The sequence below is a fragment of the Cyanistes caeruleus genome, chromosome 1, assembly GCF_971803275.1.
Source record: "Cyanistes caeruleus chromosome 1, bCyaCae1.hap1.1, whole genome shotgun sequence".
Taxonomy (NCBI): Eukaryota; Metazoa; Chordata; class Aves; order Passeriformes; family Paridae; genus Cyanistes; species Cyanistes caeruleus.
The window spans coordinates 129,133,327-129,148,989 of NC_141701.1; the positions used below are offsets into that span (position 1 = coordinate 129,133,327).

The following is a 15,663-nucleotide window of genomic DNA, read 5'->3' on the forward strand; positions in this document are numbered from 1 at the left end:
GAAAGAAAATTGATAGTGTATTTGAAATTAATGACCTAATGTTAATTGGTACTTCACTGACTCAACTTGCAAATGGATTATGATGGAGAAAAGTGTCTTTCTGACAGAGTTCACACACAGCAATGGCCCTGAGCACATATATATCTCTTTGGAATAAAAAGTACATTTGACTTTCTATAGAAGAAACTGTATCCTTCTCACTTTACTAATAGATTTCATCTCAAAAGCTCATTTCAGCATTTTTTCTATCTAATTGGAATTCAGTGTTTGATTTACTATTTCAAAGCATATCTTTACGGAAGATTCAATCTCAACATTTTGTTCAGGATGTTTCTTGCCAATCCTTCCTTGCAGTTTTTCCCTCACTGCCTTTTTGTTGACTGAAGCCAGGCTCTGCCACCTTCCTGCTCCTTCTGTGATCCATTGGTGTTATGGAGAAACAATTCTGGGCTTCCATTGCTTCAGTCCTATTCCCTTTATCTCAGTCTTGACAGCATCCTCTGTATTTTGTGATCTATTCCTTCCTACCTTTGAGAAACTTTGAAAGCTTCCTTTCTAGTCTGAAACACTAAAACAGTGACACTGAGGCTAGATTGTATCACAGCAGATGGTTAACTTCACGGGAAAGCTGTGAAGAAAACCTAATGACCTTGTTTGCAAGATTGCAGGAAGCAGGAACCCTCACCATTTCCTCTGGTCTCCTCCACATTTGTGGGTCATCCTATTCCTTGGGAATGGGAATTTATCTTCCAAGCTGGCTGACAGAATTATTTAGCTTCTGGCTGGCTTTTTTTCTATATTGGACTAAATGCCTCAATGTTCTAAAAACATCCAATTTTCAGACACTTTATACCTTGCTCAGGCTTCTTCCTCAGCTCTTCCAGTTAAGCCCCCATGATTGAACCATGAGGGGACACTGGCAATGGCCTGATGGCTGCTGGTTGCAAGGGCAAACACCTTCTTGATCCCACCTCTCCTCCTGTACATGTAGAACTGTTTGGGACCTTTAAATCTGACAGAAAATAAAGGCCATGGTGCTTCAGGTAAACCTTGAGGTCACATTTAGGAAGATGGTGGGATGCAATGTATACAACCAAATTGACATTTGGGTAAAATGAAGGTTGGGGAGAGTGGCTGAGTCAGAAGAGAGAATGATCTGACACAATGCATTAAAAAAACAGTCTGTCTTTTGTCTGTGAGCTATTATGAGAAGCAAAAATAAAAGTAATTTGTCAGAGTAGTCCCTTTCCTTTTCAGATAATCTTAGAGACTGCAATGGGAGGAATGAAACTCTAACTCTTCTTCCAAAGTGCAGTCTTCTCATAGCACAAATACTGTGCTCACAAATATTCCTCTTCATTACACACAATTATTTTGAGCAGCCTAATTTTCACAAAATAGGCATTCTAAACAATAGACAATACACATACACAGATTCTGCAAATGACTTTTCACTGATACCCAGGCAGGTATTTAATGTGCAATGAAGAATGACTGCTTATATAAGCACAGTGTTTTCCATACCTTCCAGGAGAAACTGTTCAATATATTCCTCATTTTCATTGAATCAGTTTGAATACAAAATAAAAATTAGAGATGAACATGAAAAACCACATTAGGCTGACTTAACAGATCAAAGTGGAGGAACTAGAAGAGTTATTGTTCCCTCTCCATGGCAGGTGACAGAGGCCACTTTGCACAGTTGTCCTCCTACTCCTCTCCATATATTGGAGTAAATAATGGGAGATTCTGTCAAATGTGCAGAGCATTTTGCATTTCTCTGGTCCCTCATTTTTTTAGTCCTGAATCTCATCACCACAAAACCTATATAAAAAGACATCCATTTTGTAGTGGTATTTTTATCATTTGTTCCTCTCTTCAGGCCAGGGACATCCTGGAATTATGATGTCTGCAAGGTAGTGGCTCTGTTCAGCCTGCAGCCTGGCTACTCTTCTCAGTCTTCATCCTGGGCCCTGTGGATCCTCGGTCTGCCTTGCTCCAGGGCTGGCATGGAAATGCTTCTGTAGCCAGAGCCCAAGATCCAGCACATGCTGAAAGGCAAGTCCCTATTGCCTCCTTGGAGCATCCCATTTAAACCAAGATGAGATGAGTCAGACCAGATTCATTTCCTCTTTTGACTGTAGTTGTGTCTCCTCACCTGTCACTACCAAAGGAAGGCTGGTGTTTCAGAGCAATGGCCTAATTCAAACTCCACTAACACAAAGGGCAGGCAGCAGAGACTGGCCAGTGATTTCATTCGGAGCAATGTCCTCCCTGGGCACTGTGACAGAGAGCTTGTGACACCATGAGAGAGAGGCAGTCCTCTGTGTGTTCCCCCAAGCCACTCCCCTGCTTCAACAGCACGTGCAAGGCAGTAAAACAAACCAGAAGATTACTTTCTCTTGGCAGTCAGATCTCCTCTGCTCACCAGCCCTTAGATCCTTGTCATCCAGCCTGGGGTTTTTGCTCAGTTTCTCTCAACCTTCCTTTGGCTGCCTGGCACTTCCAGCCCTCTTCTTGAAGATCCACACAGCCAGGGTGGATGGCACAATGCAGGTCACAGAGTCCCGTGAGGGCACGGCTCAACACCTCAACAATTGCAGGGCTGGATTCTGCTTTCCACTCCAAGGGCTGATGTCCCCAGCCTCGCTGACACCAGTGCTAACCTGGCTATCTCGACAGAAGGAGTTGTCAGGATTAGTCTCTGGGGAGAGGGGAAGGAGGCATCCCCCACTGGGTGACTTGGCACCCCTTTGGGAGGAGGGATGAGGGGGAACTTTGTGCTGGGGGTACACACAAGCCAAGGAAGATAAGCCAAACTTGGCTGTAACCTGTGTTATTCTTAGATTCAAGCTGATGAGGCAACATGAAATCATTAATTCCATATTTTAACTGAAACCTCAGCAGGGTGATGATGCTGTCCATGCAGAGCTCCCAGGTGCTGTTGGCAAGACTCATGTAAATTGGAAGTAATGCCCATGGAAAGATCTCCAACCCAGACTGCCACTGACCATTACTATGCTCATTTTGGTCTTGCAGTGCACAGTAGAATGCAAAAGAAAAAAAAAAATCAGTTATGAGCAAAAAGAAGCTAATGCTTTAATCTCTATTCTCCTCCACACTGTGTAAGTGAAGCAACCAATATTAATAAAATAATATTAAAAATATTAATAAAATATTTAAAGAAGCCTGGTGTCCTGCATTTTTTGTAATTTTTGTAATTGTCTTTTCCTAAGAAATCAATGTTTATAAAACAGCAAATATGAACACTATCCCATTTTCAGGAAAACCTGTGAGAGTATAAAGAGCCCAGCCTGAAAATCCTTCACTGACCTCATGAAATAGTGAGTACAGAAAGGCTCATCACAAAGTACCAGATGACCCCAGAGAATATTATACTTCTGTTTTTCAGGTTGGGCTACAGGTACATACTGACCCTCAGAAAATTATTTATCTACTTCAATATTTTTTTTCTCATTCCTAAAAAAAGCACAGCTCAAAATGTCCCCCATGCATGTCACTCGGTCCAATTCCCAGCTTTACAGATCATTCATTAAAGATGAATGAATGTGTTTTAATTATTCATACAATTCCCTCCTTTCGAATGCAGAATACAGAAATGAGTCTCACACCTAAAGACATGAGATAAGAGCACCCAAGTTCATAAGAGCTAATCATACAGAATCTTAAACAGAGCCTACCAGCTTAGAGTCTGCACACTCATGTAGGCAACTGAAGCTAATAAATTAACTACCTCAATAAAAAAAGTCTCTAGCCATACTATCCCATCATTTCCCATTATTGATGACACAAATCTTAAAAAGTATGGATGGGCATTGAAAAAAATTCCCCAATCTCTTTACCTGATTATTTCATTTGTAAGAGTCTCAGATATGGGCTTTATGAAAAAATACTACATGTAAAAAAAAAATAAATGGCCAAGAATTTTATGTCCTAATTTTCTTGTAAGCAAACAAGATATTAAATCTCATCTACACTCCCCTTGTACCTCCCAGTCTGGCTTTTTTTTTTATATTAATTCTGGCATTTTGGTCTTAACTCAGTACCTTAAGAAACATAACTTGAGCTTCAAGGAAAATAAAAATGTGATCCACATTGGCTAATTGCCTATAATTACCCTGTGAAAAGAAACAGTTCATATTTCAGCTTCCCTGGGGTTAAGTCACCAATGGCTGCTTAAAGTACAGCTTGTGCCTATGGAACCATGACCTAACAGCACCTCACAAAATGTGACTGATTATGTCATTTCTTTTATATCTAGGGGAGTAAAGAACAGGAAAATATAACAAAACTTCTCTACATCAGGCACTGAGAAAGAGCAGAACCTGAATCAAAGCTCAGGAGGAGCCTGTGACCTGGCTGCTGTGGTATGCAGTAGTTCTGATGTGTTCCCTGATGTGCCACCCACGGGGGCATCCCTTATCCCAGCCAGGGTAGCCACAAACACCAAGAGCTCTCCTAGCACACAAGGCAAAAACACTCGTGCATCACCCAGAGCCCTGCATGGCACCCAAGACATTTTGAGCAATTGAAGACAGAAGTAAACATCTCACTAAAAATAAACAAAACTCAGCATGAAGGTCTGAGAAGGAAATGCCTTTTCAAACAGCAGAGACACCAGGACAGCACTGGGCTGCTTATGCAAAGGGGGAAGGAAGGACTAATGGCATTACAACCATGACACACCACTACTATTCATGGCAAGTACTGTCTCTAGTGAAATGTAGCACATTATAAACCACCCATGACCACTCAGCTGGTTGGAATATTTGGCTGCTTAAATATTCTAACTGTGCTGGAGGAGATAGCTGAACTAGCAGCTCAGGGCCAGGAATTAGCCCCAGGTCAAACTCATTCACATAAATGACATTTTCCTACACTTCTGGAAATAAATGGTCCTGAAAACTCACAGATGTTTAGTACTAATAGTGCTAATAATTGCATCTGAATTCCTGCACTTATAGGGGTCTGAGGTTTCAAAAGGACAGCAAGCTCTCCCAAAGCAAGTTACATTTTCACCAGGATGCCCTTCCACTGCATTTCAACTTGATCCACCCATGCCCTGAGCGAGGAGTGCTGTGCATCTGAAACAGGTATCCTCCCCAAGCAGATGCAAACATGACCATTCATGAGCTTTCCCTGAAGGGCAAGAGCAACATGCTCCACCAAGTATCCAACCTATTGCTTTCAACGTCTCGGGCTGTGTTGGAGCTCCCCTTCAGCAGACCAAGGCGTGGTGCTTCCTGCAGACCACACACCAGCAGCACACACAGGCAGTGGGAGCAGAATGGTAACTCAGGTGAACTCAAAGCTCAAATTCAGACTCAGACTATGACCTTGTCCTCAATGGACACCCATTACTCCCACACATCTGCACAACCTAACCAGGCTTCAGTGTTGGTGTCCATGACAGCAGAGAAACCAGTAGTGTGTGGCTTGTTGTCCAATTTTACCTTTTTTTTTTGTAGTCTCTTACACTGCACACAAAGCTTTGTGTGTGCATATATTTACACTGTAATAGAAGGATGAATTTCAAGGAACACAAATTTATGGTGCATATTCCACATGCCATTCCTGCAGCTCTCAGATACCAGACCCAGGATAATTTCCCTGTAAGAGGAAATATTTATTTTTATTTTTAGGCTTTTTATTTTAAGGCTCAAGTGACATTTCTTTTTTATTGTTTACTGAAATACAATGAACGGGATGACTTTCTATGTATGAATAAAAATTACTAATGATATAGGGCAGGAAATACATACAGGTACAAACCTTAGATTTATTTATAAAAAAGATCTTCAGAAATACCTTCAGTCATTTGGCACATCTGATCATTATCTTTGTGTTTAGTGACAAGTACCTCCTCGCATCTCTTCCCCTAGACCTTCAGCTTGCTTGTATACTTTGTTTTTCAAAGATCAACACATTTAGACAGGTATTTGATAACTTTAAATCTGACAACATTGAAATCTGTGCAAGATAATCCACAAATGTAACACAGATCTGGTACATCTCTGCCCTGAAAGTACATTTTCTTTTCATGTATGTATCCAGAGCTCCAGACCAAACCAGCACATCTAGGGTTTACTGCAGAGATTTTTTAGCAGAAGAGCCAAGCAATCTCAAGTTTAGTTCACATACAACCATTTTTAATTTAGCTTATACATGTAAAGTCTTTAGGACTGAACAGAATACTCCACAAAATTAAGCACTGGATCCACAACACAAAAACCGAGGTTACTCATGTCATCATTTGTTTCTCAGACATGTCATGTATTTATCACATGGCATGCTATTGCTTTATGTCTACTTTAAAAAACTGAAACACATATTTGTGAAGTATTAAAGATGCTGTTCCAAGTAACAGTTCATGATCTCATGCACGAACAGGAGATCCTTAAAAACCAAGTCTCTGCTGTGATGAAAACCAGCTCTGGCAGTGCAAAAACTACACATTCACAAATTTCCTTAAATAGCCAGCAAGCACAGAAACCTTGCTGCTTGCAAATTGCATTATTTCCATATTTGCACCATAATCCCACTGTCAATACAATGTTTAGCCTTTATGCTATGCTGTTTCAAGCAGTGGTTAAAAATAAAATAGATGCCATCAAAAATACAATAAATCTGCACTTTTGGTCCATCTCCATTTGTGTCATTTACAATATAGCAGGTCCTAAACAGGAAGACCCCAAACAGATCACTTTCATAGCAAGAACAGAGGGTCCTTACAGTTTTGTGCATTCTGTGACACAATAACAAGTGAAGAGCAGAACTCACATCCAAAGCTTTGCATTTGGTACCTGTCAAAAGACATACCTTTATCATTCACATCTGCAAAAAATTAAGAGGGAATGCAAACCTTTCACAGAAGCTTTGAGGCAGCCATTGATCACTCATCCTCTTTTGTCCCCTAAGGGGATAAGGGCAAAGAAGGAAGGCTGTTTTTTCAGTGGACACAAGCTGTAATCTACACCCCACATCCAAGGCTTGCTAAACAGAACTGGACAGGGCCTTGTTTTTCCCACTGAAGATCAGAAGTGAGCCAAGTTTTTATTGTACACATGGGAAGACTCTTAGCCATGTGGGAAAAATGGAACCCAGAACAGTCAATTACCTGAAAATGTAGCTACCTGCCTAAAATCGTGGAACATCCATGTGCCTACACAGATGAGGCACTTGAATTAACACCTTCTGGGGCTGCTCTGTGTAAGATCCCATCAGCTGGATCACTGCTGGACAGTCTTTCCCATCGATGTCACTCTGCTTTGAATAATTAAACCTATACCAAAGCAAGGACCTCAATCATACATCAGGGACACACAGAAAATCAGCTGGCTTCCTGCTATTTTTGTCCCAGTAGCTGCTTTTGGGAAGAACAGTATCACCATGAGATAAAACTGAGAGAAGCTGACAGTAGGAAAGGCAGTTGTGTGCTGATCAGGATAGATATAGGCTTTGCCTAACCAGTGATTTGAAAACTGCTCATCTAGGCTCCAGGTGATTTTGACAAATATCAGAGTACTTATTTTCTGGGCACCAAGATTTAATGTCTTCATCAGGCTAAAGAAGGATTGACAGATGCCCACTTCTGCATTACTGGTCAGTCTCCTTGGAGACTGAAGGAAATTTTCTTCTATTATTAAAGTTTTGCAAAACACTCCTCTAAAACATTATGGATATTTAAGCTATATTCTCTACTGCAGAAAAAGCAGTATGAGGCTTATTGCACAGGAGAAAAAAGATGCACAGAGATGCTCAAAAAATCAATGGTTTATAAAAAATTCTCATATCAGAGGTTGGAAACTACCAAACATATCCTTAGTGAGATAACAATTCAGCACTCAGTGAAAACTTAGCTTCATTAGTCAGTCAGAACCAAGTAATATAGAATATTCTGAGTTAGAATGGACCCACAAGGATCACTGAGTCCAACACCCAATTTCACACAACCTAAAAACATGTATCTAAGAATTTATGTAGGCCATTTAGCTATGTGGCTTCCTGCTTGGCATCAATCCCGGGCAGCAAGGAAAGGTTCTTGTGGAAAACACAATGATTTCTGAGGCATATGTGAATGAAAAGCACACAGTTGCTGTATAGGTTTAACACTGCATATTTCACATTCTTTTATTTGGGGGCTTATTTAAAAGTAGCAATTCAAACTATAGATAAACTCCTGATTGTGGTTCATGTAATTGCCCACCTTGACCCTGCATTCCAATGGCTATACCTCTACCTTTTGGTAAGCACTAAAATTACAGTGACCTAAGCATTTCAGGAGAAATTAAATGTGTTCAGTTCACCAAAACTCTAGTAAAGATATTTGAATTTCTTATTTTATCCAAGAGAAGAAAATGGAAAGATATTTTACACTAATAATCCCCAATATGTTTTTGTTTCTTCTAAGAGCTCTCTCAGGATTTGACTCCAGGGCACTTAGGCTGACGCAAAAGTCCACACTTTCATTTGTACCACCTTTTTAATGAGGATAAAAGTGATTCAGCTTCAACATATATGGTGACAAACCACTAAACAAGTTTTAACGGAACTAGGCAAGACAGCATGGTCAATAAAGAACAGTATTAAATTTTGTTTTAAATCTTATTTCCTTTAAAATACAGATAAACAAGGAAGCTGAATACCACACACTCAATATTTAAAATGTAAATTATATCATTCATCTAAAACTGTATACAGGCTTTCTCTAAATTCACACAATGACACTCAGCACACTTCTGAGGAGGAAATTAGACCACAGAAAACAACCATTATGATGACTACACGGAGCAACTTTCTGTCACTATATGACTGCTGACATTTACTAACTCCTAGTTCCTTCATGTCTGAATTAAAGTACAATGGCAAGTATGAATCCCAAACTGAGAATTTAGCATGTTGTACACACCAGTAGACTGCAGCCTGTGTAATTTATTTTACCTATTAGCTCAAAGTTTACTTTAAAATGGTCTGAGAGCTCTCCAAAAAGTTGATTGTGTAATAAAAAGTAAAATTCCTGAAACTTTTCAACTAAAAACCAAAGGTAAATCTTAAAATTTCAGTGAAGTCAGTGGTGCTCTGAAAAGTTTATTTCTAGGGCACATAAGCAGTCAAGCCGTTTTACTTAGCTCAAGATCACTCAGGATGTCTACAGTAGAGCAGGAAACAGGAAGATTATCTTAGTATCAATCCAAAACTTCACTTAGAAGAACATTATTCTAATCCCCTGACATTTTTGCTGACATTTTGCATTGTTGAATTGGAAAAACAGAGTCTCACACACAAATCATATCGTCATACAATGTTTATTACCTTCTATTAATCTGAAGTCAGTAATTTTGATATTAATTCTGAAATAAACAGACATTTTTAAATACATATGAGAATGATGGGCTTTAACATGAGAGTACTTAGCTGATCTGCACTCTTAATCCACATGCAGGATACATCGACCAAATTATTATACATACCCTTTCATTTTACACTGGTCTATAATACAGCACAATTTCTGAAGGTGAAAGCAGGGAGGAAAGAAACCATATTTTCAATCTGTTTTTAAAAAGAGCATCAATGATATATTAAGCCAATGTGTTTCTCTCTGATTTTGGTTTTAATTACAGTATACAATTTTGCAAAACGTACAGCTCATCAATGATACACAGCGGCCCTTTACTAAGGGCAAGTAACCAAAATAAAAAAAAAAAAAAAAAGAAAAACAGCAGAAAATAATTCTACAGGTTAGAAAAGTCATATTTTAGAACATTGTCACTTCAGAGTGCCTCCAATGTTGCTAAGAAAGATCATGCACAACATTAGAAATGTTGTCATTAGTCCATAAGAGAAATGTCTGCGTGCTTCACATGAACAGAAAAAAGGTGCAAGTCAGAAAGAAAGCAGCTTTCTCCAGTTATCTCTTAGGCCTGTCTATGTCATCAATGGTAGCTAACAGCTTCTGTCTTGCCTTTTTGTTGATGTAGGTGCCCAGACAAATATTCACCAGATTGGTCAACTGCTTAGTGGAATATTCCTGGCAAACAAAAGCAGATCATATTAGGGCAGAATAAAACACCAGACAAAAATAGAAAATTTTAAAATACGTACACATACTCAGTGTGGATTTTACAACTGACAGAAGCACCAGTAAACAGGGGAGATTTAAAGCTGCAGTTCAGTCATGTCTGGATAGTTTTCATAGTTGATGCAGAGGACAGAACTATATTTTGCTACATGGAGGCTTATAATGGAAAATGCTTTTGACTTTAAAAGTACTGGACGGAGTTCACAGAAAGTAACTCTGTGAACATGTATATAAATCAATTTTTAATGTATTTTCCATTCTTTAGGAAGCCTGGTGGGAAATACATATGCAAATGATTAAGCTTTCAACACAAAATCCTTTTTTTTTTAAACAAACTGTGATAAATGCTAGTGATCTTTTTTTATTCTGACTTCACATTTCCAATAAGCTTCTAAATGCTTCTGTCTGCAGAGTCTCAAAATTATTTTGATTTCAGTACATGATAAAGGAGGAAAAAATGTATGGAAAAGAATTCTTAACAACTGTGAAAACACAAAAATATTCAGTATTACCTTTTATGTCTTATTACTATCCAAAACATAGCTTTCACCAATGTGTTTTAAAAGAGTTTTTACCTATAGGTCATCAAACCCCATGGCTCACAACCTCTCTTGGGCTCCAGGCAATACAAGGAAAATTCAAAGACATGTTTCCTTCCTCCATTTCTAGTGGGATTTAAAGTAATCCCAAAATACAGATTTCAAGTGCTTCACTTTAAAAGACCTTTTACTTCAAAGATGGGTGTCTCCAATAGCATGTGACTATTGCACAGATCTGTTATAATTGTAACATACTAGATCGAAAGCATCTGAACATTTTCAAAATACAAATACAGACTTAGCAAGAAATGTTGATTAAGCATTATCAAACAAAGAAAGAAAAAGCAATTATTTTTCTCCTTCTGCCTTACAGCTTTAAGCAATCTACTCCTAAAGGCAATACAAAACCTAATGGTGTGATCCCAAACCATAATAATTGATGATCAAGTTGTGCACTTTGGCATACTCTGAACAGCTCAGCTGTTTTCAATTTCCCTTTGCTCTAGTTCTCTACACTTTTTGATACAATAGGCAGATGTGACTGGCCTAGTCATCCTCCCCAGTCATCAGATGTTGAACCAGTTCAAACACATACTAACTTCATATGATAAAAATGAACACCTACATGCACACATACATTTATATTTATACTGCTTTCTACATAAGTTTTATTATAATAAATGAAAATATATATTCATACATATATATTTATATATTTCATATATAATTTTTAACACATGGAAGGATTGATTATTTATAGTTGTTAGCATGTTTTTATCATCAGAGTTAATTTTCTCAATAGAGAGGAAAAGAATGCAAATTTAACTCTTACCCTATGTTCTTTTATCCAGGATTCCATGTCATTTTCTGTCAGGTAGTATGCTTTAATGTAGGTCTCCACAAATTCTTTATCTGGAATAGGCCTAATGTCTGTTAACTTTTCTAGTTTCATTAAGAACTGTTGAAAATCCAGTTGCATCAAGGCACGTCCTTCATTGCTACACTTCTTTACATTGGCATAACTAAAAAGAGAAACAGTGGAAAGCAAAACTTAGAAGGAAATAAAAATTAATTTTGCTTCTCAAAGTTAACTTAGTCTTTTGAAACTTGAGGAAAACAGAATTATGGTTTTAAGTCAAAAGCAGACAAGAACTTCTCTTAGGATGTCTGCTGCAGAGCTTTATTTGCATTTATTTACATTTTAACCCAGTCATCTAAAAGAACCCCACTGTAACCACTGATACTTAGAAAAAATCACACTCTCCTCTCCCAAAAGCCACAAAAAAGCCTACACTGAACAACATACAGTACAAGTCAGAAGAAATTAAAGCAATGCTAATAAGCACACTGGACAGTGGTTTCAAGTGGTCACTGGAGTCTGAAAGGTACCACAGCAGCTTTAGGAATGGTCGCCAGGAGCTTGCTGAGCCAAGTGGGAGTACCAAAGACACAAAGCTACTTGTTCAAAAGCAGCCACAGCAATGAGAGGATGAAGGGTGGCAGCACTGGCTCATCCCTGTGAGAAGCTGATGATGTAATGAGAACAAATTGACAGCAATTTAGTGACAGGTTAGATGAGTTGGCAGGGTAACACTAGCAAGGATCACAGCAGGGTGACAGACAACAAATGAGGAAAACTATCTTTGCAGTTCTTCAAATAGATAAGGAACTGCACTTGTCCAGACCAAAGGAAATGACACTGCAATGCCTTCAAGAATGCCAATTTCAACTGTGTACAGGGTCTGGGGCACAGAGACTTGAGAGACTTAATCCACCAGTTGCTCCCACAAGTGACAACCCTTGACCACATCTAAAACAAGCTCAGTTTCTCAATGGTTCATAAAGCTGATTGTAATTATTATACACTCCCTAGATTATTAGGTTTGATGCAAAAGAAGCAGCAGAAATATGCAGCTGGAAGCTGAGTACACAGCAAGGTCAGGTTAAGAATATGAAGAAATTTCACACTTAGAGTTGGTACACAGAAAGAATTTGCAGACTGCAAAAGCAACAGAGGCAAAAAGAGAGAGGACCAAGGCAAAAGTCCTCTGGAGCTCATAGAAGACTAGCAGATGATTTTCAATAGGCTCAAGAAGCCAGCTGGGAAACAGAAGAGAACAGAACTAGGAGACAGGAATGGACAAAATTTAAAGGAAGATACAGCTGACTGCAGTGGAGGTAATCCTTCATTCAGTGAAGAGCCTGATGAAAGCAATTTCAATTGACTGGATGACTGGATGAGAAACATCTCCTTCATGGCTTTTAACTCCACACATTCATTAAAAGAAATTACAAAGTTATTCAGAGAGTCAGCTATTCAGAACACTTTCCTTCCCTTTCCACAGTGGGAAAAGAACTTACAAGATATTTAAAAATAATAGAACTGGCCAAGAATAAGAAATTACAGTCAAATATCTGGGAAAAGATAATAATGAGTACTTTTTGCACTTTCAGAAATGGTACAGGACAAATTATATCAGGAAAGTATTTCTAGTCCAACCTGCTTAGGTGAAAGTAAAGGTCAAAGTTTCATGTCACAAGCATGAACCTGAACTGTAGCATGGAGCAAGACATATGAGTGATGATCTTCAGAGCTAAGGATTAAGTGGTTCATGAACACTGAAGCCACAAAGATGAATGAGATGTAATATAAGAAAAGGAAACAAGCTGAAAACAAACACAAAGGTTGAGGTGGAGAAGGTTGATAGTGACTGACAGTGTTATCAGCTTGGAAGGCAAGAGGAACAGTGAAGAGAAGAGATAGGCCTCTGTTTCACTTCATTTGAGGTATAAGTAGAAAATAAAATTTGAAAAAAGGAAAGCTAGTTGTATAGGCCATACATCATATGAAGCAATTGAGAAGCTAGAGACAGGTCATGCATGGATTTAGTTACCCTGAACATTAAACTCACTTCTCTAGAGACTGCAAAAAGATGGAAAGAAATGGGCACGAGATAAAAAAATGATGGCTTTGTGGAAGCAGTGGAAGCTGACGATCCTCAATAGGCAGCTAACACTTGCAGAAGAAGGATGTTTTCCTGAGGTCCTAATTTAGAGCAGACAGCAGGAGAGTGGGATGGAAAGAAGTAAAATAGGTAGTAGGGAATGAATAGGGTAAAGATAACCAGGAAAGAAGTATGGAAACATATGTAGAAGGAGTGGAAGACAGCACAAATTCTATGAGGCAGAAGTTCTGGTAAGGGCACAATCATATGTAGCAGGGGGACAAAACCATAAAAATAAATGCAGGGGATGAAAAGTCTACAATACTCAGGCTACAAAATTGAATCCAGAAAGACTGAGACACTGGTTATAAGAGCAAGGGAGGAGGAAGGTGTAGGTTCCTGACTAAGGCTACTGATCAAGCCATCTAAGGTATCTCTTCTGCTCTTGATGACTTTGGAAAAATCAAGTTCCATGGCTACTTTAGGAAAACTGACAGTGTTGATAACTTCACTTTCTTCCTGGCAAAGATAAATGGCATCACCATGGAAGTACTGACTATTAGATTTTAACTTCCTTCTTTGGTCTGCTGGGAAATGATTATTTTTATATGGAACTTTCTTTGAAAGAGTACTGTATTTTCAAATGCTTCAGGAAAACATTCAGTGTCATTCTTCAGCAGTATCTAGGAACAAGACCACCCTCTTTAGGCTTAATGCTGCAGCAGATTGTGAAACAATCACTGAGTAGTGCGTTATGCACTGATAATTTTTAGGGTCTCCAAAAGCACATGAACTCACAACATTAAAACTTTTAAGTCTATAAAATAAACATTATCATTATAGACATACTTACCCAAAAGTTAGACTTCCATAAATACTTACCCTTCCACAAGAGTTCTATTGGCCAAGCGTATGCAGTGCTCCCAAAGGATGTTGGAGACTGGTAATGGAATACGGACTCTCTTAGACACATCACTCAACCTCCTGTTAAATTCCTCAAATTCCTAATAAAACATTAAAGATGTTTATTCCTTCAGGATATATGGATCATATTCTGTGCATCCAGCAATAGCAACAACTAATTAGAAATGCACATGAAAGAGAATACTGAAAAGTGAGAGCAAAGGAGAGAGGCTTAATAGGAACAAACTCAATGTGTAAAGTAGAAAACATATCACTTTCTAGTATATTACTCACAACATTACCTGCATGATTTTTTTTTTAACAGAACTGCTGCTCTGTTCTCAGAGCAAGAGTTCTCTGTGAAACTGACACCTCTGAAAATTAAGCTAGTAGCTTAACCTACAAATGCCATTTTCATTGCCTCACTCCTTAAACTCATATTTAACTACTTCAAGTCAAAATACAGTCACTGAGGAAAATCCAGTTATGATCTCTTTATCCCTCTAAATATCCACCCCACCAGCTTTCAAAGAGAAGCTCAGAAATATTGTAACCACTTTTCATTCTTCAGCCTTTCACATTAGATAATTTCTCAGTACTTCAGAAGGAGCTGAGATAACCCATTAAAAAGCCAAATCTAACGGTTTAGGACCACACTGCAGTACTAGATAACAATTCAGGTTAAAGGAAGGCACCTCAGTAACCAACTGGCATTTAACACAAATCTTCTGAAAGATTACTTGGCAACAAGATGCAGGGTACCACCATGTCATGCTTTAACTGCCATACAACTCATTCTTTTGAAGATGAAGATGCCTAATGCTCCATAATCTATTTCTCCAACAATCCTCTTTCCCCACTTTATCTGCTTCCAACATACTATGACTGAATATGGAACTTTGTGTGCACACAGCTGAAAGTAGTTTATTTTTACTTTAAACAGTTGTGTTCACATCTGATGCTCCTGGAGTTCTAGTGTACACAGAAAATCACTCCTTGCTTAGCAGTTTATTTAAAAGCTTTTGTATTGATACTAATATCAAAAAGTCATGTCAGCATAAATAAGGATAATCACAAAGATTCCATCAAATTCAGTGCAATGATATATGTCAAATTCTTCCTTCTTTGCCTTGATTTTTTTTAACAGAGAAGAGCTACAAAGTATGAAGGTTTTATC

General features: G+C 38.5%; 1 protein-coding gene across 1 annotated transcript in view; it reads right to left on the reverse strand.

The window, feature by feature from the left end:
- Positions 1–9,310: 9,310 nt before the first annotated feature.
- Positions 9,311–15,663, reverse strand: part of VPS50 (VPS50 subunit of EARP/GARPII complex) — a 72,153-nt gene continuing 65,800 nt past the window's right edge. Inside the window, exons 26-28 of the mRNA XM_023920350.2 lie at positions 14,466–14,587; positions 11,471–11,660; positions 9,311–10,048 (exon numbers count right to left, since the gene is read on the reverse strand). Coding sequence (XP_023776118.2) covers positions 9,929–10,048; positions 11,471–11,660; positions 14,466–14,587 — 432 coding nt within the window. The 3' untranslated portion in view covers positions 9,311–9,928. The remainder of the gene's footprint in view (positions 10,049–11,470; positions 11,661–14,465; positions 14,588–15,663) is intronic.